At 38.5% G+C, this 25733-nt stretch overlaps 1 protein-coding gene across 2 annotated transcripts; it reads right to left on the reverse strand.

Moving 5' to 3' along the window:
- Positions 1–1114: 1114 nt before the first annotated feature.
- On the reverse strand, positions 1115–21329 carry LOC128318948 (protein diaphanous homolog 1). Of its 2 annotated transcripts, XM_053237208.1 has the most exons (11): positions 21173–21329; positions 20882–20976; positions 20676–20777; positions 19252–19491; positions 19000–19129; positions 18053–18178; positions 17558–17721; positions 16840–16981; positions 12954–13043; positions 5090–5133; positions 3408–3573 (listed from the first exon to the last, which is right to left on the reverse strand). In XM_053237208.1, exons 1-11 carry the CDS (start codon positions 21312–21314, stop codon positions 3544–3546), a joined length of 1305 nt encoding a protein of 434 aa, XP_053093183.1. In that variant the 5' UTR covers positions 21315–21329; the 3' UTR covers positions 3408–3543. The 2 variants fall into 2 exon arrangements, with proteins under 2 accessions (XP_053093182.1, XP_053093183.1); XM_053237207.1 differs by lacking the exon at positions 5090–5133 and having other exon boundaries at positions 1115–3573.
- Positions 21330–25733: the final 4404 nt, after the last annotated feature.

Raw genomic sequence — 25733 nt, forward strand, 5'->3', positions numbered from 1 at the left:
TAAATAAATAAATAAAATAAATCCTGATTCCAGCATTTAAACTTTTACCCTTACTCAAACAAAATAGAGATGATTCACAACTCAAACAGCAGAATATTACCTGTCTCCCCTAAAACCACAACGCCCAAGAGAGAGAGGAAGTACTATGGAACATTGGCAACCCGGAGTGGAAAAGTGGATACAAACAGAGAGAGAGAGAGAGAGAGAGAGAGAGAGAGAGAGAACAGCAGAGGAATTTGAGAAGGATGAAATTAGGGGTGTAACGATACATGTCGGTAATGATTTGATTCAATTCACGATATTGTGTTTATCATTTGATTCAATTCAAAAATGTAAACAAAATTAAATGAACTCTTGAATAAAACTCAATTTTTATTAAAAATTTTGATTGAATAAACAAAGAGTCCCTGAGACTGAAACATAGTGAGCTCTGTAGCAGAAATAGAGCTCCGAACTCGGCTAAAATGAAAGCTACTGCAGAGTTCTTTTCAACTCTTGTAATGTGGTCATCAAACCTTATAACACAATGCATGTTGCCCATTGCAATCTGGAGCTATCGGGCTATCGGTCACTTCACAAGTGCAGATGATCTTGTAGGCACTCCATGAAAGAACGTGATCATGTGACCAGTGTGCATTCTATATATGTATTTGAATTCTGTGGGTTGCATAGATTGGGACCTCTGGTGATCAAACTCATCATCACATTTTGAGTGTCCTTACAACCCTAGATGGAATAAAACCATGAGAGAGAGACAAACACCAGGCAGCAGCTGCCCTATAACATTATATTGTAGTAACCTCAGGTTGAAAACAACTGCTGCTGCAGCCAGTAGAGTTTCTGAAGCAGTGCTGTGAAAGTTGTAATCCAGAGCTCCCACATATCAGAACACACTGCTGCTGTATCTGTGAGGACCAAATACTGACCCACAAAAAAAGCTGATACCACAAAAAAGCTCTAGGAGAAAAATTAAAATGCTCATTTATTCCAAACATTAAGGAGTTTGATGGTATAAAGGACTACAAGAACTTATAATCATCACTCATGTCATATTAGGTCCTCTCATTAATAGCGCTGCACACACTTTCACACAAACACACAAACCAAAACGAGATACTACTAAAGGTTTTTTTAATGGCAAGGGATGAACAGAATTGAAAGCATTCATTTATCTAAAGATAATTCAATATACACACACATTACCAATTGTATTTCTAATTACATTAATCTTAAAAATAAAACAATCAATAAAAATTTATATAGAAAATCTGTCCATAAAATGGAAAAAAGACTATGCATTGTATTTTTCTCAATCCAGTGATGTAATGATGCTCTCCAGCATGTACATAAATCAATTAGTTACCATACTTGAATGTGCAGTAAATGGAATGTTCAGTAAATGCCATGCGAGGCTCTAATCCAGCCATCAGTGACCTAAAGTTAGAACTGACGTGTGGCTTCCAGAGGGCTCTGAAAAACTCTGCCCATGCTTTCACTTTGTTGTATGGATTTATTTTGACATTGGTATAAGAGTGAAGCCTTTCTCTGCTATTTTGCAAAATTTTACAAATGCAAAGCATCAAAGTCTCTTGAAATCTGAACTGCAAGGTGCAAATGAATTTAAAACTACTTTTTCTCCACCATTTCTTTTGTTGGACTACAAGACTTGGAGTTCATATACACAAATGATTCCCTGGTATTAATGCCAGGTGAGTGAAAACAAAGGAGAGCTTGTGAGAGTCAGTTCTATGGCTAAATCTTCCTCAACTGATTTGCAAAGTGCACTTCACACAAGCTAAATGGCTCGGCCGATGTGTAGAGGCTTTATAATTGCTAAATCATCCTTACACACATGCTACAGAGTCACCCATACAATACAAACTGTTTTATGGAAGATGACTTCTCAGGATAAAACAGAAAACTAACAAGCAGCTGCATATTCGAATAACTGCAGCAGAACATCCAGGATGCCTTGCAGTCAATAAGCGTGTGTACAGTGTTTTAAGACCTATGATGATGTCACGGTACATTCAGGACAAAAATGTCTTTCAAAAACCCTTACAGACATCTAACTTGAAATGTGAAATGTGTATATTGCTCCAGCAAACAGTAAAATAGTTGATTATATGTTTAAGAGCAGTGACGCAGCAAGTGACATTCCGCTAAATTTGAGATCATTTCCAGCAGAAGTACTGAAACTCAGCTATGTATCTGAGAACAGAGAGAGCAGTAACTGAACTATTCTACTGATTCTGTTTTGTGCTGACAGCTAAAGATTTCCCTGCATGCAGGGAATGAACTGTTTGTTCATCTGGCACAAGTAAAAGTCAAAATCTGTCTTAAATCAAACAAGGACAGGATAACAGGCGCAGACTGCAGCACTTTCTGAGCAGCGACTAAGTGTGCGGGAAATTCAGTACATGCCTATCCATAGCTCTCAGACATACACAAAACAGAACTGTTTTTGAGATGTTTATGACAGTTTATCCACTGTAGTAATTATACAGAGCAGTGCGTAAATGCTCACACACACTGTCCATCACTGTGGTGATATAATGAGACACTATTCTGGATTTAGCTATGAGATATGCAGATAGAGCTTTCTAAAGGGAAAAAAAACAAAAACAGCAGAAATATTGGGGGAAAAAGTCTCACAATGAGGTACCTGACCTTCAATATAACACACACACACACACACACACACACACACACACACACACACACACACACACACACGCGCTCTCTCTCTCTCTCTCTCAAATGAACTGTCTGAGAACATGCCTGCCTGTGTTTGGTTTCCACTCCACTTAAAGGCACACTCTTATTGAACAGTTTGCTGGTACGTACATTTCTAAGCTATCAGTTGGCACTTTTTTGTTTTGCTTGTGCTAATGTAATGGAAATTCACTTTATCTTTAACACTCTGTATACAGTATATTTTGCATAGTAGTTACACTTGGCTCCAGAAAAAAAAAACTACAAACTGAATTTCTGCGTGTAGATACGAAGTACTGAAAAACAACTAAAAGTCAAAAGAAACTCAATATAAGTGCAGAAACATCCTGGAATGTAACACCCGGTATGTGTCAAAGTTTAAGAACAGATCTTTGGGTTGATCTGATTTTACCTTCAAGAAGTGTAAAAATAAGATACGAAAAAAAGTGATGAAAATAGGGCAGTGGATGAGTGCAGGTATGAGTGTAGCACTCCAATTAGGGGCGGGGCCAACAGATCCCCTCCTCTACAGTAAAATTGGCCAATGGGAAGCCATGAAGGCTTATATGGGGTGTGGGTCAGAGAAAGCCCTGCCGTCACATTTGGCCCCCAGCAATGTTCAACCCCCTGACTCCTTCAGCAGGAAAGGGAGGGTCAGTACCGGAAGTTCCTAATTAGACCGTAGTGGGGCATCGTCCAAGAGATCCTCCAGTGAACCTGTGTCTTCTGCTGACTCCGCCTTCTTGCTCTCACTGTCCATTCGGGTCTTTTTGACGCTTTTTGTAGCCTTGGTGTCTTCCTGAAGCAGTTCTTTTGCAAGAATGTTTGTCACTGCATGGCCAGCTCCTCTCCGATTTCCTGAACGAAACAGAGAGATGAAATGGTAAAAGGTTAGCCAAAGCATGTGAACTTCCTCTTTAAAGGCCTGGTTAGTGTTTTTGTGGCAGATTTGTAAAACCATTACAGTTTGTAAAATCGCATTTATAAGCCCAACCTGCATGGATTTAAGAAAACAAGCAGAATGTAATTCTGTTAACATGCATTTGTGTTGTAATGCACAGCATACATTCCACTGATGTTTTATAATATATAGAAATATTATCTTTGGATAAGAGAAAGGCTGACAGGCATTCAGTAGACAAGCTGTTTAACCACAAAGAATCATGGTTATAAACTCAACACAAAGTACAAATGAAGCACATCTACTTTTTCTAGTTTTGTATTTGATATTGATTAGCCAGTATTCAAGAATTGCCAATTTTCCATTTTAGGTATAAGATCATAGGCTCATTGGGATTAACTCAGATAAAATAATTCCTAATGAAACTTAATTCTGAATATAATTATTAATATGGTAAGTGAAAAATGAATGTATGATGATAAAAAATTTTGCATACTCTCTCTGCATATTTTCCATATTTTTCCTGACCTAGAAATGACCTGATTCAAACAGCATACTTTCCATACCCTTGTAGGAAACTTGAACTGAGTGAATCGTCAACTTTGATCGTCAAATAAATACACTGAGACTGTTATTAAAGCTGTTACTTAAAGGGCAAAAGTCAAATAGTGAATGTTATAGTTCAAACAGAACCTAGGATAAAACATGTCAAAGAACAGCAACACTTCAATATCACACTTCTGCTGAAAACTAGCAGGTACAATAAACACATGCAGATGTTAAAAAAAAAGACACACAAAAAAATCTACACACAAATGAAATATGCTTACACAGGTCACTAGAATGAATAACAATTATGAGCTACAAAGATGAGATACTAACAGTTTCTAGTTTCTTTTGTGTATAATGAAGAGCTCTTTCAAAATCAAAATGACTGCAGGCAGACCAGGAAGCTACAAATACTGGCTTCATTAATGATGACTGCCTGAAGCGTTATTTTCTCTCTGCACACACTGCCCTCTTTACCTCAAAGACTAAATGCTCATACAGTGATCTAAACTTCTAAAACCATCTCTCAATTATGTTAATACATGTGGGGTGACATGCATGATATATGGTGTTTAGTTATTGCAAACATATTGTCCATGGAAAGCTCAGTTCAGTATTGCAGTAGGATGGTTTAAAATTCACTTGTCCTGTTTTACTTCACAGAACAGTTCCTGTATGATGTTTACTACAGCACTATATTAATTACATGCAAGAGAGCCACACACACGCGCACACACAAAAAAACCCTATGCAAAGTGAACCATGGATGAAAATCAATTGCTGGCTGGTGTACACATAAGTACACACCCAAACTGCCACTGATCTCACTAAGCCACATGGTTCACTAAACAAATAACACCTGCAATGAACACCGCACTGCATAAAATGGCATGCTCTCGATACACACAGGCACACACACGTTACCGAGCAGGTGTCCAATATGAGCTGGGACAAAGACAGCACTGAGTCTGTTGGAGAAGCAAAAAAGCAGTTACAGGATATGCAAGTGATAAGAGAGGATGAAAGACAAATTAGAAAAAGGAACAAACAAACAAAAAAAAAAAAAACGGGGGAAAAAGGGAAGGAGTTTGAGAATATCAGAGCTGAACATATGAGACGTGATGTTCTGTGTGAAATGAGAACATGACCTTCTCACAGAAGCTCAGGACAATGACCTCCTGTGTGTGTGTTTATGTGTTTGTGTGTGTGTGTGTGTGTGTGTGTGTGTATGTGTCCTGCTGTCAGCTTTTCTCTGACACCTCCTGTAATGGATATAACTAACTAACAGCCCCGGACGCACAGCACCCACAGAATCAATAATGTTCATCGTGTTCTAGGACACTTGTAACCCTCATGCTTTGTTGATATTGCTCATTGGTTCTGTTATGTTTGTTTTGAGCTGTCTGGTCTGCAGGACCCCAAATAGAACATGTTCATGACCCAACTGCTATATTCTTGAAGGTCATCATTATAATCAATTCATAATTGTCCATTTTACCGTCTGTTTTTCTTTCTTTTGATCTAATTAAACCCTAATGGACAGAAACTAATTAAAAATGAACAAAAAGTAGACATGCATGTTTTAAAAAGGTGATCAATAAATAATTATAAAACATTATTGTTAAAATAATGTAATATCTCATGGCTTATATCCTATATGGGCTTTAAATGAACAAAGTTTCAAGGGTCAGAGATGAGATGTTTGTTTTATGTTTTCTGCCCAAAGCCTTGATTTACAGTTTGATTTTGATTACATGTTTGATTTACAGAAAATAACTCAAATGTATAAGTATTATATAATATAATTCAACTGTGGTGTCCATTTTGACATATTCACAGGGTAAAATACATAGGAAGAAAGTTCTTAGGTGCAAAATTGTCAGTCGGAATAACAGCCTAATAACAATTCTAACCTCAAACCACAAAAATGTTGCAGGAAATAAATCTTTGTAAAATATTTTTTTAAAGAACATTTCATGTTTTTTGTTGGTTTTCATCTAAAACCCATAAACAGAACCTCCAGTATAATTTTCAATAACTGACTTGATGATAAAATAATCTTGTTTATGTTTGCACTGTTAAAGAAGGCCCTTGGTCTTCAGAACTCCAAACAGAGTATGATGGATAAAAGCGTCTCAGGGCAGCTGGCTAAGACTTCCCTGATCTCAGAACAAAAAAGATTCTATCACAGCATGTTCCGCAATAACATAGCATATATATATATATATATATATATATATATATATATATATATATATATATCGATCGCAATAACATATCTTATGTAGCCTATATGGACAATAACAGCAGTGACACATGGTAACTTCTTGTATCAGTGAAAATGGGAGATAAGAAGAAGTTGCAATGTTTAATTAACATTCATGTCCCTCTGCTTGCTTGTCATTTTCCCTTCATTTTCTTTCTCTCTCTCACCTGTCTGTTGGCACATATTAACTTTGTCATCTAACTGCGCTTTATGTAAATGCCCCAGAAGTCTAAATCACCATTCATCCTAAAAAAAAAAAAAAAAAAAAAAAAAAAACAGAAAACCTGACAGTTGGCTAAACTCATTTTCCATTGCTCTCCACTACAACACTGCTTCATTACATTTCTGATATTTAGTGAAATACTGCTGAACAAAAAGAGCATGAAAGACATCAATTTTAGATTTTTAATTTAACATTTAAAATTTCTAAAAACCCGGTGCCGTTTCTGGTTTGGCAACTGCAGCCCAGATTCCCTCAGCCAGATGAAATGGTTACTTCCGTGCGCAGAACGTGCCGCTATGCTGGGATGAGGGCTGTGCTGCACAGGACACACTTTAAATCTCTGTTGTGTATATAAGCCTAACACACTTTGAATGGTTTTGTAACTGTTTACTCTGATAAGCTATAAACACACTTTGTATAACCCGTGCTCAACTTTTCAACCTTTTAACTTTCAGCCGAGTGTGTACAAAACAAACACAACACATATGCAGTGTGTGTATGAGGGACAGCCACATACAGAGTACTGTATTTTTTTTTTTTAAGCATCAAAGACAATGACTGCAATCCATTCTGAACTGATCACGACTATGAACTTCTCCCATCAAAAACTAGATCTTCCTCCTTTGTCAAAGTGGATGACAGTGTTTAACTGTGTCACACAGACAAACTGTGAACAACCTCCCTAAACTACCACCTAATTCTTTACCTAGTTACAGTTAAAAACAAGGGGTATATAATCTTGTGCAATCATGTAATCCTTAAGTAAGAACAATCATGGAAATTAAATGGTAGAAGTCAAAGTTTGGAGACTAAATTGAATGTACATTTTTCGTTGGCTTAAAGACACTTTGATAAAAGCTTCTTGGGTTCAGTTCTTCATGAAGCTGGTTGAGAAGGAGCCTAAAGTGTGCACAGCTTCATCAGGAATACTGGTTTTAAAAAATAATAAAAACAGTTTGGATTGTTTAAAACATTTCTTGGTTACTGCACAAATCCATATGTTATTTCATAGTGTTAATGTCTTCATTTTGTATTCTAAAATAGAAAATAGAAAGACATGACGAAACCCATCTGTGAGCAGATGTATCTGAATTTTAGACCAGCAGAGTAGACGTGTGTTCTTTAAATAGATATCATCGTGTAAGATAGAGTTCATTGTGAAATCTGTAAGAGAAACTACACTTGTTCTGTATTTTTATGTGGTTAAAGCAAAAGGAATATACTCGTGTGTATTCAAGTAAACTTTAGGCTAAATAATAACACTTTATATTTGTATGGTATGCATGTGTGCTCAATCAAAACCTTCTGTTCTCCTGTGTGTCATCTGAGGCAGTTAGCACCCCCTAGAGGGAACAGGGGAGATGTGTTATCTAAGCATATGAGTGTGTGTGGTGCTCTCAGCAGCTAGAAAGTGAGTGTTAGTGGCTGGATGCTCACTTTGCTAGTGGCTAAGAAGGGTGTGTAAAGAACTAAGGTGGTCTTGTTGGTGTGTTGGTGTGTGGGCTTGTTGGTGTGTTGAATTATATGGAGTGCTCATATTGGGCTGTATATATATATATTGTGTGTGTGTGTGTGTGTGTGTGTGTGTGTGTGAGAGAGAGAGAGAGAGTGTGTGTGAGAGAGAGAGAGAGAGAGAGAGAGAGAGAGTGTGTGTGAGAGAGAGAGAGAGAGAGAGAGAGAGAAAAAGAAAGAAGAAGAGAGGGAGGAAGAAAGTCCTTTGTGTAGTGGTCATCTTGGTCTTTGTTCATTCTTTTGTGAAAATGTTTGGTGAGTACTAGTCTTTTAGAGCAGAAGTGTGTGTGTGACTTCTCTTTTGTGATGTGGTGTGTGTGCCCAGTCATTGGTGGTAGGATCATATCGAGCTCTTTGTGTGGTAGGTCATGACCTGGCAGATGTGTGTATACGACAGAGACGAAAATAAATGCAGGCAACCCCACATGGGCAGAAGTGCAGCCTTTTATAAAACTTGGGCTATTTTATAGATAAAACACACCCTTCTCCTGATTGGCTGCACCAGCTGATTATTGAAGGACTGGCAAGCTGCTGACATTAGGAAAAAAAAAAAAGAATAAAAGGCAGGCACTTTTACTGTATCCACTCTTAGCATTAAAATGAGTCAATAATCGCGAACACCACAAAATTAAACAAGGACTGACTGTTAGCTTATTCTTAATAAAGACTGTGAAAAGTGTTACAAAATCTGTAGGCGTAATCAGATCACACATTTCTGGAGTTCAAAGAGATTTTTCTGGCACTAGTATTAGTGTTCTAGTTCACTCCCTGGAACACTTCTAAAGGAAAAATTAAAAGAGAAATTCAATAACACACGTGCTGTTCTCTTCATTCTGCTCTGTCACCGATAACCAGTCACACCACTGTAACTCTATCAAGCCCGATAGAAAGAAAAAATTAAGAATATTTTAAAAATCATTAACCTTACTTACTTTGCCAGACAATATAACGTATAATTATAGGCATATATGCAGTTTGGATTGTATGTTATGGCCCCATAAAAAATCTTATAACTAATTAACTAAATAATGACCATGACAGTAGTACATTATTATTTTATTTGCAAAGAAATGCAATGTTTTTGGACAATATATGTAAATCTATCCAGAATCATGCTAATAGATGTTGTACTGCTGTAACTGCACTATGTTTCTCAAAACAAATGACAAGACATTTACTGAAGCCTCTGATTGAGATGCCTTATATAGCAAGCCCAAAAGTGGTTAGTGCTGCAGATATAATATCTGTTCAAGGTTTGTAATGACCCTAAAAGGTAAAACTGGTCCCCAGCCAGCACTATAAATTGGGGACAATTTCTATATATAGTATGAACTGTGTAGGATCTTGACAGGCTCGGGTTATACAATTTGTAGGGCATGACAAGATCCATATGTCACACTAAGGTAGTGCATGGAAATCTCTGATCTCTGACTGCTTTTATATCTTGAAGAAACATTATTTTCAGGAAGAAACTCCTGATCTGTTATGACAGGACTGGTCACTGACATGGTAAAATTGTGCTTTCTCAAAGGAACAACGTTTCAACAGTTCTAGTCCATGTTATACAGAAAAATGCAGCATTAAAATGGCAGCATTGGGAATGGGAGTGTGGCTAGCACCTCCCCCTCCACCAAAATGTCTGTGGCATTGGCCTGCATATAAGCACTGTGTGTGTGTGTGTGTGTGTGTGTCAGGAGCTCAGCAGCTGCTGAGAGTCTTTCTTCTGATTGGTCTCTCCATCATTACTCTGGGTCAGGGGTGAGAGGTGACAGTTCATCATCTGACTCCCTTCCGCATGCCTGCAGTCTCCTTCCATTCATTGAGCGTCTACTCTGTCAGCCACAAGTGTGTGTGTGTCTGAACAATTGTGCTCCTGCATAGGATGAACACTTGGTTTGTAGAGTCATTGTGGGTGTGGCTGGCATGTGGGGATGTGTGTGTTTACAAAACCACTCAAAAAAGTTTGGACACACCAAAATGAATACAGATTTTTCACAGTCTTAAAGTAGATTTGGTTCAAACAAGTGTAAATGGTGAGGTTACTGCCTTTGTAAATATTATTCCTAACTCGTTAGCAATTATTTCTAAATTGTTTACCCAAACTAGTAGTTTTCATTTAGAAGTAAGGAGAAGCAGTGAGGAGCTTGTCCTATTTGGGAACTTTAAGAAAAGCTTTGTGGGTGAAGCTAGATGAGATGCCAAAAGTGTATAAAGCATCATGAGGAATACCGTTAAAAATGTCAAATTTAAAATCATTTTGATGATTTTTTCTGGTCACTGCACAATTCCATATGTTATTTCAAAGTGTTAATGTCTTCATTATTATTCAAAAATGATAAAAATGAAGAAAAACCTTCAATGAGCAGATGTGTCCAACATTTTGACTGCTAGAGTAGATGTGTGTATGTGTGTTTGATGGAATGTGGGAGTTACACATTCATGGTGTAGGGTGGAGCTCACTGGGAACGTCTGAAATCTCTAACTTCTGAGAGAGGTGGTGTTTGTTCTGGATTTATTTTTCATGTGGTTAATGTTGGGGTCATGTTGTGTGTGAGTGTGTGTAAGTAGTAGGGAATAGTCTTTGCTGTCAGTGACGTATGGTCAGATGAGTCAGAGGAGTTTTAGTCACCAGGGAAACAGGAGGTTGTTCTGTCATCTCACAGAGGCTAAAAATATGGGTAACAATGACTCACTCCAGTAACACACAAACACACACAAAGGATGTATGCTACTGAATGAGAGAGAGAGAGAGAGAGAGATATGGCGGAAGGCTGTATTTGTGCAGCTACATTTAATCACAGTTCCACACCTTCTCAAAAATAGACACAATAGACAAACACTTATAGCTCTTTTCCAGCAGCGAGGTGTTTATTCCGGTGTCTAATCTTGAACCGTTCCATGCTCTTTCACCGCAAAAGAGCCGGTTCTCACCAGGCAAAATTTGTTTGGCTCCAGCAAATTCATTCTTGTCTGGATAATAGTATATTACAGTAAGTAAAATTTATGATCTCAGGGGCTGGCAGCAAACTGAATAAAAGCTACATTGCCACCTTTTTGCTGTTAATACACACTAAAGGGTTTGACTTTGGATGGTGAAATAAGTTCTCAAAGCCAGAGACAACACTTGCTTTTTTGATTGTGTAATGCTATAGCATTTAAACCAGGGAAGACACAAGCTATTTCTTAAAAAGGTGGAACCAGCACCAGCTCCAGCACCCACACCAAGTCTGTCTTGGGTGGGGAAAGGGTATTAGAGGTCATACCATATACAGCAAAAACGTTAGTGAAATGGCAATGCTAACTGAGGAAACTGTGCAATCCTGCTTGAAGATTGTTTTTTATTAATGCTACGAATGAACATCTGGGAATTATTACGTTTAGTTCAGCACTGAACGAAAGCCCAATTTTCCTTTGACATGTTTTTGTGATGTAAAAAAATTAAACCAAGATAAATCATGTCAGAACTTTTTCCACCCTCTATGTGAAATTACAATGTGTAAAAATTAAGTGAAAACAATCAGAAATATTTTTAGGGTAAAATAGGAAAAAAAAAAAAAAAAAAAAAAAAAACTTACAATAACCTGGTTGCATAAGTGTGTACACCCCTAAACTAATACATTGTTGAAGCACCTTTTGATATTACACCACTCAGTATTTTTGGTTAAGAGTCTATCAGCATGGCACATCTTGCTGATGTGGGGACTCTGGGGGCTCACAGCTACGGTGCTAATCTGCTCAACCTCTACTGTACAGCCCTGAATTTCGCGCAGCCAGGGCTGACATGCAATAACACAACCCCTGCTCATTCCTCTCTGTCTCCCCTCTTTTTAGCAGACTGTGATTCCCAGAAGACTGCATAAGAGAAGCCCAGAAAGCAGCTGTACCAAAGCAAAAGGCAAAGCGGAGACAAGGAATTTGAGAAGGAGAAAGGAAAAAAACAGAAAAAGAAAGAGAGAGAGAGAGAGAGAGAAAGAGAGAGGGGGAGAGAGAGAGTGAGAGAGAGAGTATGTGTGTTATTTCAACACGTGCCACAGTTCCACATCTGGATTCTTTCAGTCAAAGATCCGGTTACAACTCACACACACAAATGCACACAAACAGTCAAATACACAGCAACGTTCCAAACTCATTCCTGAGCTATTGAAAGTTACATTTCCAGACAGACATAGTAACATTGGCCTTATGAAGGTTTACCTCTTCCTGGCAGAAAGAGGTATACCTGTATAATCAGTATAATGAGTGGAAATCAGGTAGTAATTTTCAAAGACTGTTAGGATCATGGTCCAGCAAAACTACAAAAACAGTTGATGTTTTTGCTTTAAAATACTGAGAGAGATTAACACTGCTTTACGTTGGCCTAGAGTCTCCAAAAATGTTTCACATGTGCAAGGAAGAGAAAAAAAAAAACATTATAGTCCCTGATTTGAACCTGTATGGTTTCTACATCCTGTTTGAGACAGGGGTCACTAGTTAATGCTTTTACCATTGAATGTCACTTGGACGTTCAAGAAAAAGACCTGCGATAAACAACTATGCACAACATGTTGACTGACAGCTAAATAAATATAAATATAAATCTACTGTATTTTTCTCCAGTGCACTAAAAGATTCTGCATATACACTGTGAGACATTCAGTGAAAATGTGTGTGTCTGAATGTTTACACGTGTGATTTGGAAAAACATTATTAAAGATCACATGAGTGTCAGATGAGGAAACTAGATGTAGGCTTCAATCCAGTTTTGTACTGTACCAATATGCTCCAGTTCAGGTCTGTGTGTGTTTTACCTGCTTGCCGTGGTCCTCTCTTCCTTTTGAAAGCAGCTCCTGATTGCAGCGCTTCCAACAGGCCATCCATGATACCAGTCTCATCGCCATCTAACCAACACAAAGAAAACAACTTTTTAACACCATGCATACACCCCGAAACACACACAATCCTCTATTAATTACTAACGGCACTCGTGCATTTCCCATGCATTCACTCATTAAGGTAAGCCTCAACCTCAAGACCTGAAGGTCAGCTGACCACAGACTTATCATTGGCAGTACAAACACATATATACACATGGATACACAAACAGGAAGTCAGTCTGTGGACTCACAGGCAGGGTGACAACACATTAGAGCAGGCTTAACACTCTTACATATCATAGGAAAGAAAGTTTTTTTTTTTTTTTTTTTTTTATCCTCGGAGGGACAGATTTTTTCCATCATTCGCGCCTTCACAAAGCCAACAGTTTAAAATAAACAATTTTTTCTGTCCCAGCTGCTGTCAGGAAGTCTCACATTAGCAATTCCTATTCCACATGTACCTACTCTGTAGCAGGAACTAAAATATTCCTGGAACTAAAATTGTTCTAGTGAAAAGCCCTACAATTGGTGAAGAGGCTTCTATTGTGGAAAAGCTTTGATTACTTATTACACTGAGGGTATGGCACCTCATAATAGGGAAAATCACATCCTATGACAGACTGTACTACAAAATAGGGAAGACCAATTAGGAAACTGACGGAAGGACTGATACATACATGAACCTAGATGGGCACTGACCCACTTTAGCTGTTGGAGACATTCATAGGCAGACACAAAGGACATAAATAGCTAAGAACTAAGAGTTTGTATGAACAGAAGTTATAACAGATATGTAGTGCACAGTTTGTGTGCGCAGTGGATAAAATTAGCTTGGGTGTTGCTACTGCTTTAACCAGATGGTTTTGATTATTTCTCCTTTGAACACAACAAGGTTAAGGTTTTATGTCTCTCACTCTGTCTCTCTCCTACACACACACACACACACACACACACACACAGAGACAGGCATAATAAAACATGATAAAGTGGGACTGATCCCTTTCTGTCCCAGTCCCCCAGCATGCTCTACCCTGCCCCAACAAACTCACAGAAGACATACAAACACAGGCTATAATCCCTAGTTAAAGCTGATGCCAGATGGCTTCATGTCTGAGCTGTCACACCATGCAAAGAGGATCCATGCACACACACAAAGACACTCAGACTCACACTAGACACTCATACACCCACAAACAAACAAAATGCTCTGCACAGTCCAAATACGCCACCAAGAGGATTGAAATAAAAACTGCAAGACATCTTCAGCATATCCATACACATACGAGTGTTCACTCCAAAAATGAAGAATTAAACATAAATGACAAGCCTGTTATCTCTCTAAAATGGTAAAATATCATTAATATATGCAGTACATACAGTAACCTGCACTAATAATCATATAAGATCCATAACAATGATAGTTAGTTTGTAAATTAGTTCAGAAATGGAGGAGCAGTTGAACATCTAGATAATAATAATACACTAATAAGACTAATAATACTATTATTCTATTAATAGTTTGATCATAGTGTAGCTTATAGGCATAAAATGTAATACACTACACACACTAAGCACACAGTGCATATGGGAAAGTGTGTTAGTGCATGAGAACTAAGTAGGTCAGCCCTATCATCTCCTCCACGCACGTGATCTTCCCACACATCCCCCTCCAACACACATCCGCATCCTCACATCCTCACGTGGGCACATGCAGAATCCTTCCTATCCTTCACACAGTCCTGACACCTATTGGTCAGGTTGTGAAATAACCGAGACTGAGAGTGAGAGGAAAGCACAAGGGCACACACAGCCCATCCTGTAAGCAGCACCTCTCTCTGCCTGGCTGAATAGATACTCATCTGTACTAGTCTGAGTAAATAATCTAGAACAGAGCTCAATAGTTTCCAAAGATGAAACATTTATTTCTCATTTATTTCTTCTAATGTGTGTTGTCACAAGGGCTGCTTAATTAAACTTACAGTGTATCTATTTAACAACTAAAAGATTAACATTGAATTAATGTGACCTGTCTTGATTAAATAATATATAATGATATTCATATAATAATGATGATGATATTCACAATAAAGAGTAAAAATAAATAACAATATATAAATAAAAGAATATAATCTTATAAACCTAAAGGAAAGCCTGTTTTGTCTGCTCATCTGATAAAATGCAATAATTTCACTATGCACAAACCTCTGGATGCTGATTAGACATGTTCTGATAATATTGAATATCACCCCGTATCTGATCCTGATTAACCTCCTAACTGTCACTGTGTCCTGTGCCTTAATTTCCAGAACAAGAAGATTTGCTATTCATTCCATAAATCACTGAACAATGATAGTAGTTGTAGTTATATCTTATTGTTAACTATTAACTAAGTGCATCAATCACATCCTATACACACCTTGCACAAGCAGTGTGTGCAGATAGATGGAATAATTAACATCTTATACATAGTCTAGAGGGTACAGACTGAAACTGAGAACAGTACAGTGCACACATACCCAGTGATGACTCAAAAACAGAGAGCTGAGTATATACAAAGAAAAAAAAACTAAGACTGCCTGCTGATAAACTGTTTAACACTGTAGGTCATTACTGCACTGAAAATGTAGTGGGTTTATATGCCTGGAAATGACATGGACATTCCAAAAATCCACTGACCCTGAGAGGGCACTGAACCCTGTGTGTGAATTAGGATGTGAGAGAGAGTGAGAGGAAGAGGGAAAGCAAGAGTGAGAGAGCATGAGACTCAGACACTGAGGCCTTTGTTCTGATGCTGCTCTTTTCTCACCATGTGTATGTGTGTAACGTGCATTAAACAGAGTTCGCAAGCTGTTGGACAGATAATACATATAAAGTTTACAGTGTCTAGCTGGGCTGCGTTTGGCAGCCCTGTCTGGTGTCTAAATTAACTTTAAAAAAAAAAAAAACTGCAGCAGTTATGGTAAAGTAATTAGGAGTAAAATATGTTGAATAATTTTCAATAACAGCAGCTCTGACAGTAGTTCTGGCTGTGATTCAAACCACAGGTTTATATGAATGCGTTAGTTCTCTCACATTATCCCCTCCATAGTAACAATCACAGGGACTTGTACGATGGACACTCAAATAATCGAAGTCTAATTGTAAACAGATTTTTTTTTTTAAATGTTTTTTTTGTCCTTCCATAACCTTATTCTCACTGCTGCACAGCTTCTTTACATTACACTACTTTATGTTATTCAGAACACTGATTCTGAGTGCTAGAGTATGAGCCTAACTCACTGAGCTGTGTGTGAGCAAAAGAGTGGTGAAATACTGATTTAGGAATTTTGGCATCCCAAGACAAACAAACTGCAGCCAAACAGAGAAAGGGGAACTCAAACTAGGTCACTGAGGAAAAAGTGAGAGAGAAAGTGAGAGAGAATTTTGTGTGGCTGTGTACATGAAATATTTAATTTTGTGTTATGTGACTGTTTATTGAGCAGCCATGCTTTCCTCTCCTCTTTTTTATTCCTCCACTCCTATGTTCGCTTGTTCTTTGGCTCATGCATATCATACTTGTACACTAGAGCAGAAATGGATGATGGGTATTATTCTTCCCTCTTGTCCTTTACTCCTCTCTCACACACACACACACACACACACACACACACACACACACACACACACACACACCCAGAGCCCTTTACTCTAGCTCTCCTTCTGTCTTCTGCGCGCGCATGCACACACACAGGTTGAGAAATTTCTTTTATGTAGTATGACTGCCCTCAGTGGCTGATTAACAGAATTGCAGTGTTCTAGCTTCACACACATAAAGCCATACCGTCATTGATGTTAAGTGAGTGTCCAGCGTTCATTCTCTTCTGTCTCTCCTCTTTCTCTTTCTCGGCTTTCTCTTTCGCAAGTTTGGCCTTACGCATCTTTTCCTCTGCTTCCTTACGTTTCTGATTCTCAATCACGGCTTGCTGTAACACACACACACACAATGCAGCTGTAACAAAGACAGTAAGAGGCATGTTTCATGTGATGAGAGACATGTTTGTATTGGCCTAGTTTTAAATGTGTTCTGTTATTTGTTTACTGAAGTAAATGCGGGGGTTGATCTGTGTACCTGTCGGTGTTGGTGTGTTTAAATAATTGTAGTATACTGACTAAAAGGGGGGGAGAGAATCAGTGTCTCCATGGATGGCTGTGTTTAATGCACTAAAAGCAAACAGTGGAGACATAATGGCCTAACCACCTGCTGCTGCACACTCTCTCTCTCCCTCCATCTCTCTCTCTCACACATATATACACACACAGTAGCTGGTTATCAGGTGCACTGACTACTAAATATATCTTCAACTGTGTGTGTTTGTTTACTATCCCTGACAAAAGAACAAGCTCAAGACAGACATAACGTTTTCACTACTGATCTCTTTTAATTGCCCTTAAAAGTAAATAAACATGCATAGAATCCCTACCATCTGAATCTACACCCTTAACCATTGCTTTATCATCATATTATGGTCCCAGAGCCTAACCGTGACCTCTGACCTTACCTGGAACATGTTCTTAAAGTTGTTGAGGTCTCCGAATAGCTCCTCGGGGCTGATCTTCTTGGGGTCAAACACAAAGTATTTGCCTAGGTCTTCATACTGCTTCTCCATGTTGATGTGCATCAGCTGGAGCTTCTCAAAATGCTCTCGCGCAGTCGCCACAAAACTGTACTCAGATCAGTTAAAGAATATTAACAGCACATGTCCATCCAGGGGTCAGTTACAAACACTGCAGGAAAAAACACTACAGATGAGGCAAAAACGTCTGATTAACTTACAATCAACATCCCTTTTCCTTTTTTGCCTGCTCTGTCACGAATCTCATTCTGCATGTATTATGTGTGTTTTCGTGTATAAACGTATAACCTTAATCTTAAGGTATGGATAAAATCCATACCTTAAGAAGAATTTTAACCAGTATACTGGACCATGAACTGGACAGTCATACCACCCAGTACTATAATAAAGCCTAAAGCATTTGCTGTCATGTGAAGGATATAGTCATTTTCTCGACAAACTTGTCCTTTTCATTTTGGGGAGGAGGGAAAGTCTCGATGTCCTTTTCCAGATCCTTGATCTGCTTCCCCATCTGATCCAGATTTTTCTGGAGTGTCTCTGCTGAGACTACAAGAAAAGGAGAGACCCCTTTTTACATCTTATGTGAATAATTTATGCTTATCCCAGTTTGTCCTTTCCTCTGGACACAATTATGATTTAGAATAGTCCAGCATTTTAAATCAAATCTCTATCCACTGCATATGTAGGACAGGTGAGTCTACCACTAACAAGAACTGACATGTACTGAGAAAGGAGAATAGAAAAAAAATCTAGAAAACATGAATATTCGAAACTCTCTCATAATCTCTGTTAATAAACAGAAGACACATTTTGTAGAATGCATTAAAGAACTCTTACTCTTTCTTTAAAAACTTGTAAATAAGCTTTAAATGTATATAATTAATTATTTTAGAGATGGGACTACTTTTTCGTTGGGAAGAATTTGTGCAGAATCTTAAGCAAACAAAGGTAACTGCAATTACTACTTACTCAATCTTTGGAATGTTGGATAAAACTACATTAGTACAGCTTTGGTAAGACAAGTTCTCATGTCTGTTTCAGCCTAAGACAGACTTGATATGTTATGCTTATTTTAAATCTTTAGTGATTATTCCAACAACTGAACTGAGACTTCCATTATAAATTATCAAGTTTTATGTCCTTTTCTAGGTACAGAGAAGTGTGTTGAAATTATTATTTGCTTGGAATCACATATGTTACAGATTTCATACATAACAAGTACTTTCTTAATAAGGGTTTTGTGCTTATGCACAGTAAACGCATTGCTGTAGTGTAACACAGAAGGGCAATAAGGCGTGTGAATGCAACTGAAAGCAAAGAAACATGTATTATTGAGCTGGGTGGTACGAAGTTATGGAGAAAGGCACCTCTGCTGGCTTTCTCCAGGTGAATAAGCTCCTCAGGGAAGTGCATGATGTTGGGATGCTCCTCCTGACACATGTCTGCCAGGAAATGCAAGAGGGTCTGCTTCTGATCTGTGGACTTGGTGTCTCTGAGCTATGTGTAAAAAAAAAAAAAGATGGCATTGATAATTACAGCTAAACAGCTGCTTGCTATGCATATATTCACACTACAGAGAAGATGTTTGTGTGTAAGCTGATGTCTGGTGTGTGTAAAACCTTGCACAGGTAGCTGATGCTGAAGCCAAAGGCCTTGGCATTGCGTGAGCCGGCATTCATGTAGTTGCCTACAAGCAGGATGATCTGAAGGAGCTGGGAAAAGTTATTGCTCTTGACCAGCTCCTCGCACGCTGCAGTCACAGCCACAATGTCTGGCTTCACGTTATTTATCTGCTCTTCAAACTGCAGCCGAAACAAGATGGCACTGAGCCGCGGCTTCAGACGCTTCACCGAACTTATCTATAGCACAGAGAAAGAGAGAGAATATTGAGGCTACAATTAGTCACAGGCCCACATGTTCATATTTTTATCAGTTACTTTAAACTTAAATCTGGAAAGGTACTGAATACAGACCTAAGATCAAATGTCAACACACAAACACTGGTTTCCTTAGCTATTACACTGAAAAAGATGCGTGCTGTTAGACCAAGTGTCAGAAAACCAGTGAGAAGTGAGAAACTGTCACCTGAGTTTGAAGAAGAAGCAGCTTTAAATAAATAAGTAAATAAATAAATGAAAAGATTGACTGTAATTGTTAATGTAGTTTTAATGCGGATTACTATTTAATCTTAATATGTACTCTTAAAAGTACATATTTAAAGACAGAGTTGTACATTTACTCAGTGACATTCCACCATCTTTTTCCACTACTTTTTTTTCCTGTGGTAGAATATAAAAATGGCACACACTACGTGTAGTGCGCTACATATGGCATACAAAGCAATCACGTTATATTATGCTATTATACCCTAGACACGGAAGAAAAACACAAGTGTCAATGTTGTTAAAACTTCAGTCAAAGAAAAAAATAAAGTTGTATATTTATCTTGCTGCTTGTACCCATTATACATGCATTATTTTCATTAACCATTGTAATTAGCATTGTTAATGTGTGTATGGAGTATGAATGTGGGACTGTGTGTGGGAATTGGCGGTAACATCGGGGACACTGGGACGGCATCACTTCAATTAGTCACTGTTACTGCTTTGCTGATTTATTTAAAATTAATTATAACCTGATTAAATCCATTGTGTTTGCTTTCTAACATCTTTATTATATTATTGTTTGTTGTTTGTGCTATAGCACTGCTACAGTTATTACTTTATATTCCATATCGTTTGTTTTGCTATCTCTTGGGATGAATGTCTGTCATTTGTGCAGTCTCTGTACACAATAAATTCCAACCTTGGGTCAGTGTGACCAATGACAAAGATTTAAATGCAAATTATGGCTTCATTTCTGGAAGGATTTAAATTCTGTTCCTTGGAAATGGACTTTATTGGATGTGAAATCTGATGAAATGTAAATAATACCATAAACCTTTATTTGCACATATTGAGCTGTTACTGGCCTGTCAAGTGTGAGACTGTACCAGAGGAATGAGCAAGTGCAAGTGTGTGTGTGTGTGTGTGTGTACACTGACCACCACTCCAAACTGTTCAGACTCTGCGAGGTCGTCATATTCATCCTTCATCTCTGATAACACCTTCAGCTGCTCCTCCTCAGGCAACAGCTTCAGCAAACTCTGAAACACACACAGACACACAAAACAAGTCAAATCAGATGCAAATGAAGCCCCAGTGTGCATGCAAACTACTGGCAAAGTCACAAACAGACGCACACACACACCTGCACCATGTTCTCTGTAAGCACCTTCTCATTCACCTCCAGAATTACATTTTTGATCTCCTCATATGGCAGTCTGTTTGAGCCCAGGAAAATAGCTGCAACACACACACACACACACACACACACACACACACACACACACACACACACACACACACAGAATTATTCAAGGACACTCAACAACCTACCGCTGCTTGCTGAATTTGTTTGAGATGATTAGAGATGTGAGATTAAAACCAGTGCATTACACACTGTAGTGCTGATCAGTTAAATTTATGAGCCTGTACTCACAGAGGTTCTGGGACGATTTGGAATCGAGAACTTTCAGCTCCTTCACTTTCTTCTTTTGAGCTACTTTATCCTCTCCTCCATCCTGATCTTTCTTTGCTAAAAAAAAAGTGAGACAGAGAGAAAAAAAGAGCTTTGTTAGCATGCATATACATGCACTTTGTTTCAGTCTGCCACATTTAGCTAGTGAGCAGTGCTGGGAAAGAGAGCAAAAAGATACAGATAAACCGGCTGAATAAAAAGGGACATAATTACTCGATCAGAAAGAGAGTGAGAGTGGATGAACAGTAGATGAAATGAGAAAGAGATATAGACAGATGAACTACAAGAGATGAAATACAGAGAGTCAGAGACTAATGAAAACAACCCCTATTATCTCACTACTAGAGATGTAACAAATCAAACAGATAACACAATATTTTGTTAAGTTGGAACACACAATTACTCAAGTATATTAGTTATTTTTAAAAAAAATATCACGAATATAAAGTATGCAACAAAGAAGAGGAAGGAAGTATACCAATACTGATACCAAAAGAGTAACCTGCATTATGGGACATTTTATTTAGCTCTGTTGATGTTTCCCTGGTTTAAATTATGGCAATGAAAAGTGTATATGTCTGTGTTCATGAGATTAGGCTACTAGGCTCGCTCTTTGTAAAGTTGTCAATTATCTTGTTTTGAGTAGAGTTGCAAAAGTGCTTCTGTACAATCGTAAGTAAAGTACGTTTTTGTTTTCATTGAATCCCTTGTCACCAAAAAACGACAGCGGCTGATCATCAAGAACAACATATTAGATAAGAGCTGTTATTTTCACGCAGCTAGCGTTATCTGTAGAGATTTCTTCTGTGTTCACTGCAACTGATCTGTGCTGAGTTTTATGTTTATTATATTGTATCAGGTTACTTGCATTTACTTTGCTTTGATTTGATCACTAAATCATGAAATAATTTCAGGTAGCTACTATTTCATGTTGTCTGTTGATTATACTTGTCTTACGTCACACAGTATCACATGGCATCGGTTGTTGGTACGTTTTACGAGTAGGAGTAAAGGAGCATGGTATCAGATCGATATCTGATACCAGTATCAGTATCGATGCATCCCTGGTTGAAAAATATACACAGCAGGGCTACTCTCCAATCTGCTACCTTTTGCTACATATGCTTTATTTATTAGTGACACCATTGTGCTGTTGGCATTTCTATATTTGGTCTCTGTAGTGAAATATGTGGTTGGTGATGGTGACTGATGTACCCTCAGAAACCCATATCAGTACAGTTTATTACAATATCATCATCACGTCATCATATCTCTGGTGTTTGTTCCTCTGTGTGAAGCAAAAAGAGAAACAAAAATAGCAGAGCTAAATCAGAGAGAAAAAGTTACTCATGTCACACCACCCCGTGACTGGACAACCACAGCCTTGAGGAGAAATAAACACACATCTGCCTCTCTGTATCTCTACCACCCTTCATCCATTCATGGCAAGGTCACTGGCCAGACTGCAGGAGTGACTGTGCTGTGGAACACTGAGGAAACGGACACGAAGCCCCCTCAGCAAGAAAAACAATCACAACGTCCACACAAACCACATCTCTGTTCAGCTTGTGTGTGTGTCTGTGTAATCATGTTAATTTAAGATCTGCCTTACTCTGATGGACACACAGATATGCCTGTACACCCTTTAATCTGAATTCCTTGTATCATATTTCTACTGTAATAAACAAAGCTTCAGCACAGCAGCCACATGGCCTCCACTCGCTGCTACAATGTTTACCGCCCCTTATGGTTTTCTTTGTACCACTGTTCTTTCTTGCTTTGCCATCTGCTTGTCTTTTCTTTCACTCCTCCATTATTTCCATTCATTTCATTTTTTTTTCTCTCATTTCCCTTCTTTTTTTAGCCCACTCCTTCCAACCAGGCCTGGCTGCCCTGCTCCTTTTTTTCCTCCTTCGCTCTGAATATTGGATTACAGTGACATATGGAATCACTAAAAGAGGCATTTGCATTGCACTGCACATTAAACCCTCTCCATCTCTGTCAAACATCTAACACCATCACACACACTAACTTTCACCAACCTTTTAAACACACAAGATGGACACTAGACCCAACAGATGTCTTACTCTCATTCTAACCAACCCTGGCTAGTCTTTATTCACTCACTCTGTCCATCTCTGGCCTTAATGAGAGCTCTAAGGTCTTTAACTCGCTGAACTGAGGGCCTCTGTTTTTCCTGGCACTCACTTCCGTTCTTACACAACCCTCCCTCTCTCCATTCCCGCCACTCTGTCTCACCCCTGGCCTGCTCTCTTTCTTTTACTGTCTTTTTCCTTCTTTCTTTCATTCTTTGATATTATTTAGCCAACTGTAGGAGGTCAGCAGAGCTCCAGTTCCAGTACCGCACCGCCCCCACAAGCCGCGCTGCTCTCCTTTACCCACAATCCCACTAAAGTGCAGCAGAGGTGTTACTAGAACATAGGCATGTGGGCTTGGAGGTGAGAGATCAGGCCACTCAATAAATGTTTATATCAAAGTAGCCTTTTATGAGCCTAGCCTTCATTATCACCTTCTACATACACTGTGTGAGACAATAATGCACAAAAAATTGCTTTAGCACTCTGACATGCTAATGAAACAAAACTTTTTTCAGTTTAACTTACATTTTAAGGGGATAAATTTTGTTGAGTCACAAAATGTTGTAAAACCTACAGTGGAACTGTTTTTGACAGGAAACATTATTTAGTCATAAATTTTAGTGTTAGGATTTTCATCATACGCCTCTCCTACAGTGAAGTAACAGGAAAAGCAGGATGACGTCCGAGTTGTACTGTTAGAAGGAGGACTACAGAACTTTTCTTATTTTAATGCTGAAAAATAACAGTTACTGTGTCTGACAGGAAACCACTGCACATTTTCTTATAGTTGCATTCAATCACCTGCTGATACTAAAGAATAACAATCTAGCTGATCTAAATCAATGGCCTTCTTCTGTCCATTATAATTTTGATGAAAATGTTAGGGAAAATACTTGAACACAATTTGTGAAAAGTATCAAACTTTGTTCCTATTTAAAGCAAAATGTTAGTGAAAGCAGTTTTTGTAGGAATAGACATCATTACATTTTTAATTTCATTTTATTCCCTGCAGTATGCGCATCATGAAGTGGATAAACACTACTGTAATGGAGGAAAAAGGAGAAAAGAGTAGGAATTCACAGAAAAGTAAAAACTAGAAGGAAATCCTCTTGCCTCTCTCTTTTCTACCCATCACCTTAACAAGCAAAAGAAAGTGTGTGTGTCTGTGTGTGTGTATAAATATACCACACAGTCCAGACCCTCTGTTGAGAGTAGACTGGTATGGGATTCATAAAATGGGACCTATGTTCAAAATGGCTGCTCCCTGCCTCATGCTCTCTCTCTCACACACAAACACACACACACAGGCGCGCATATGCGTGCACACACACGCAGGAATAATTTCTCATTTATGAGCAGATGGCACCTCTGGTGGTGATCATGAATACTGCAGCCGCAACTTAAGCCACATCTGGAGTACTGTTACATTAGCAACCCATCCATCACAGGCTGTGTGCGCACACGTTCGTGAAAAGGGAAACACACATAACAGACATGCAAATTTTTGTGAAAGCTACACTTTGCCTCTATTGCTGATGCAATTTCCTGTCAGACCCCTTCATGGGCTTTTTTCCTGTCCTTTGCCTCCATCAACAGCTGCCTGCTGCCACTCGGCCCAGACAATGGGGTGAGGGGGAGAGTTGTGTTACCAAACACATGGGCACACACAGAGACAGACACACACACACACACACACACACACACACACACACACACACCAAAAGAAAAAAAAACAGAGTGACCAGCCAGCTGTCTTACTCAATCGCACTCTTAAAGACGCACTCACTTTTATTGTTAAAACAAAAACTACAAATTAATGTGGTAAACATTCTCTTCAGTGAAACTCAGCGAGAAGCCAAAGCTCCATTACACACACGCACACACACTTACTCATATACTCTTCCTGCTTTCCATATTTGTATTCATAATCTCTGTGAGATAGAGGAAGGAAGAAGAAGGAGAGAGAGATAGATTTAATGGGAGAGTAGAGAGAGAGACAGAAATAGAAAAGAAGGACAGATGAAGAGAAGAAAAAAGAGTGACAGAGAAAAAAGTGATACATAGAGAGAGAGAGAAAGAGCAAGAGACACAGTCAAAGGAAGACAAAGACGCAGAAAAGATAGTGAAAGAGACATAAAGGAAGATAGAACAGAAAGAACAGAACAGAGTAGAGAGACAGAGAGATGTAGAGAGACTTAGTGAGAGATGTAAAGAGAGATGTAGAGAGACTGAGAAACTGAGAAAGACAGACAGAGAGAGAGTGAGAGAGATGTGCAGTATATAAAGTAGACATTGCCTGATCAGTAGGCTCCACACACTTTTCCTCCAAGAGACCTGAACAAAGATGAGCTTTTCATTCTCGTCTCTGTCTTTCATTAAAGCGAGAGCGGCTTATGGTTATTCTCACTCTAAAAGCTTACAGA

Source organism: Pangasianodon hypophthalmus, chromosome 9, assembly GCF_027358585.1.
Source record: "Pangasianodon hypophthalmus isolate fPanHyp1 chromosome 9, fPanHyp1.pri, whole genome shotgun sequence".
Taxonomy (NCBI): Eukaryota; Metazoa; Chordata; class Actinopteri; order Siluriformes; family Pangasiidae; genus Pangasianodon; species Pangasianodon hypophthalmus.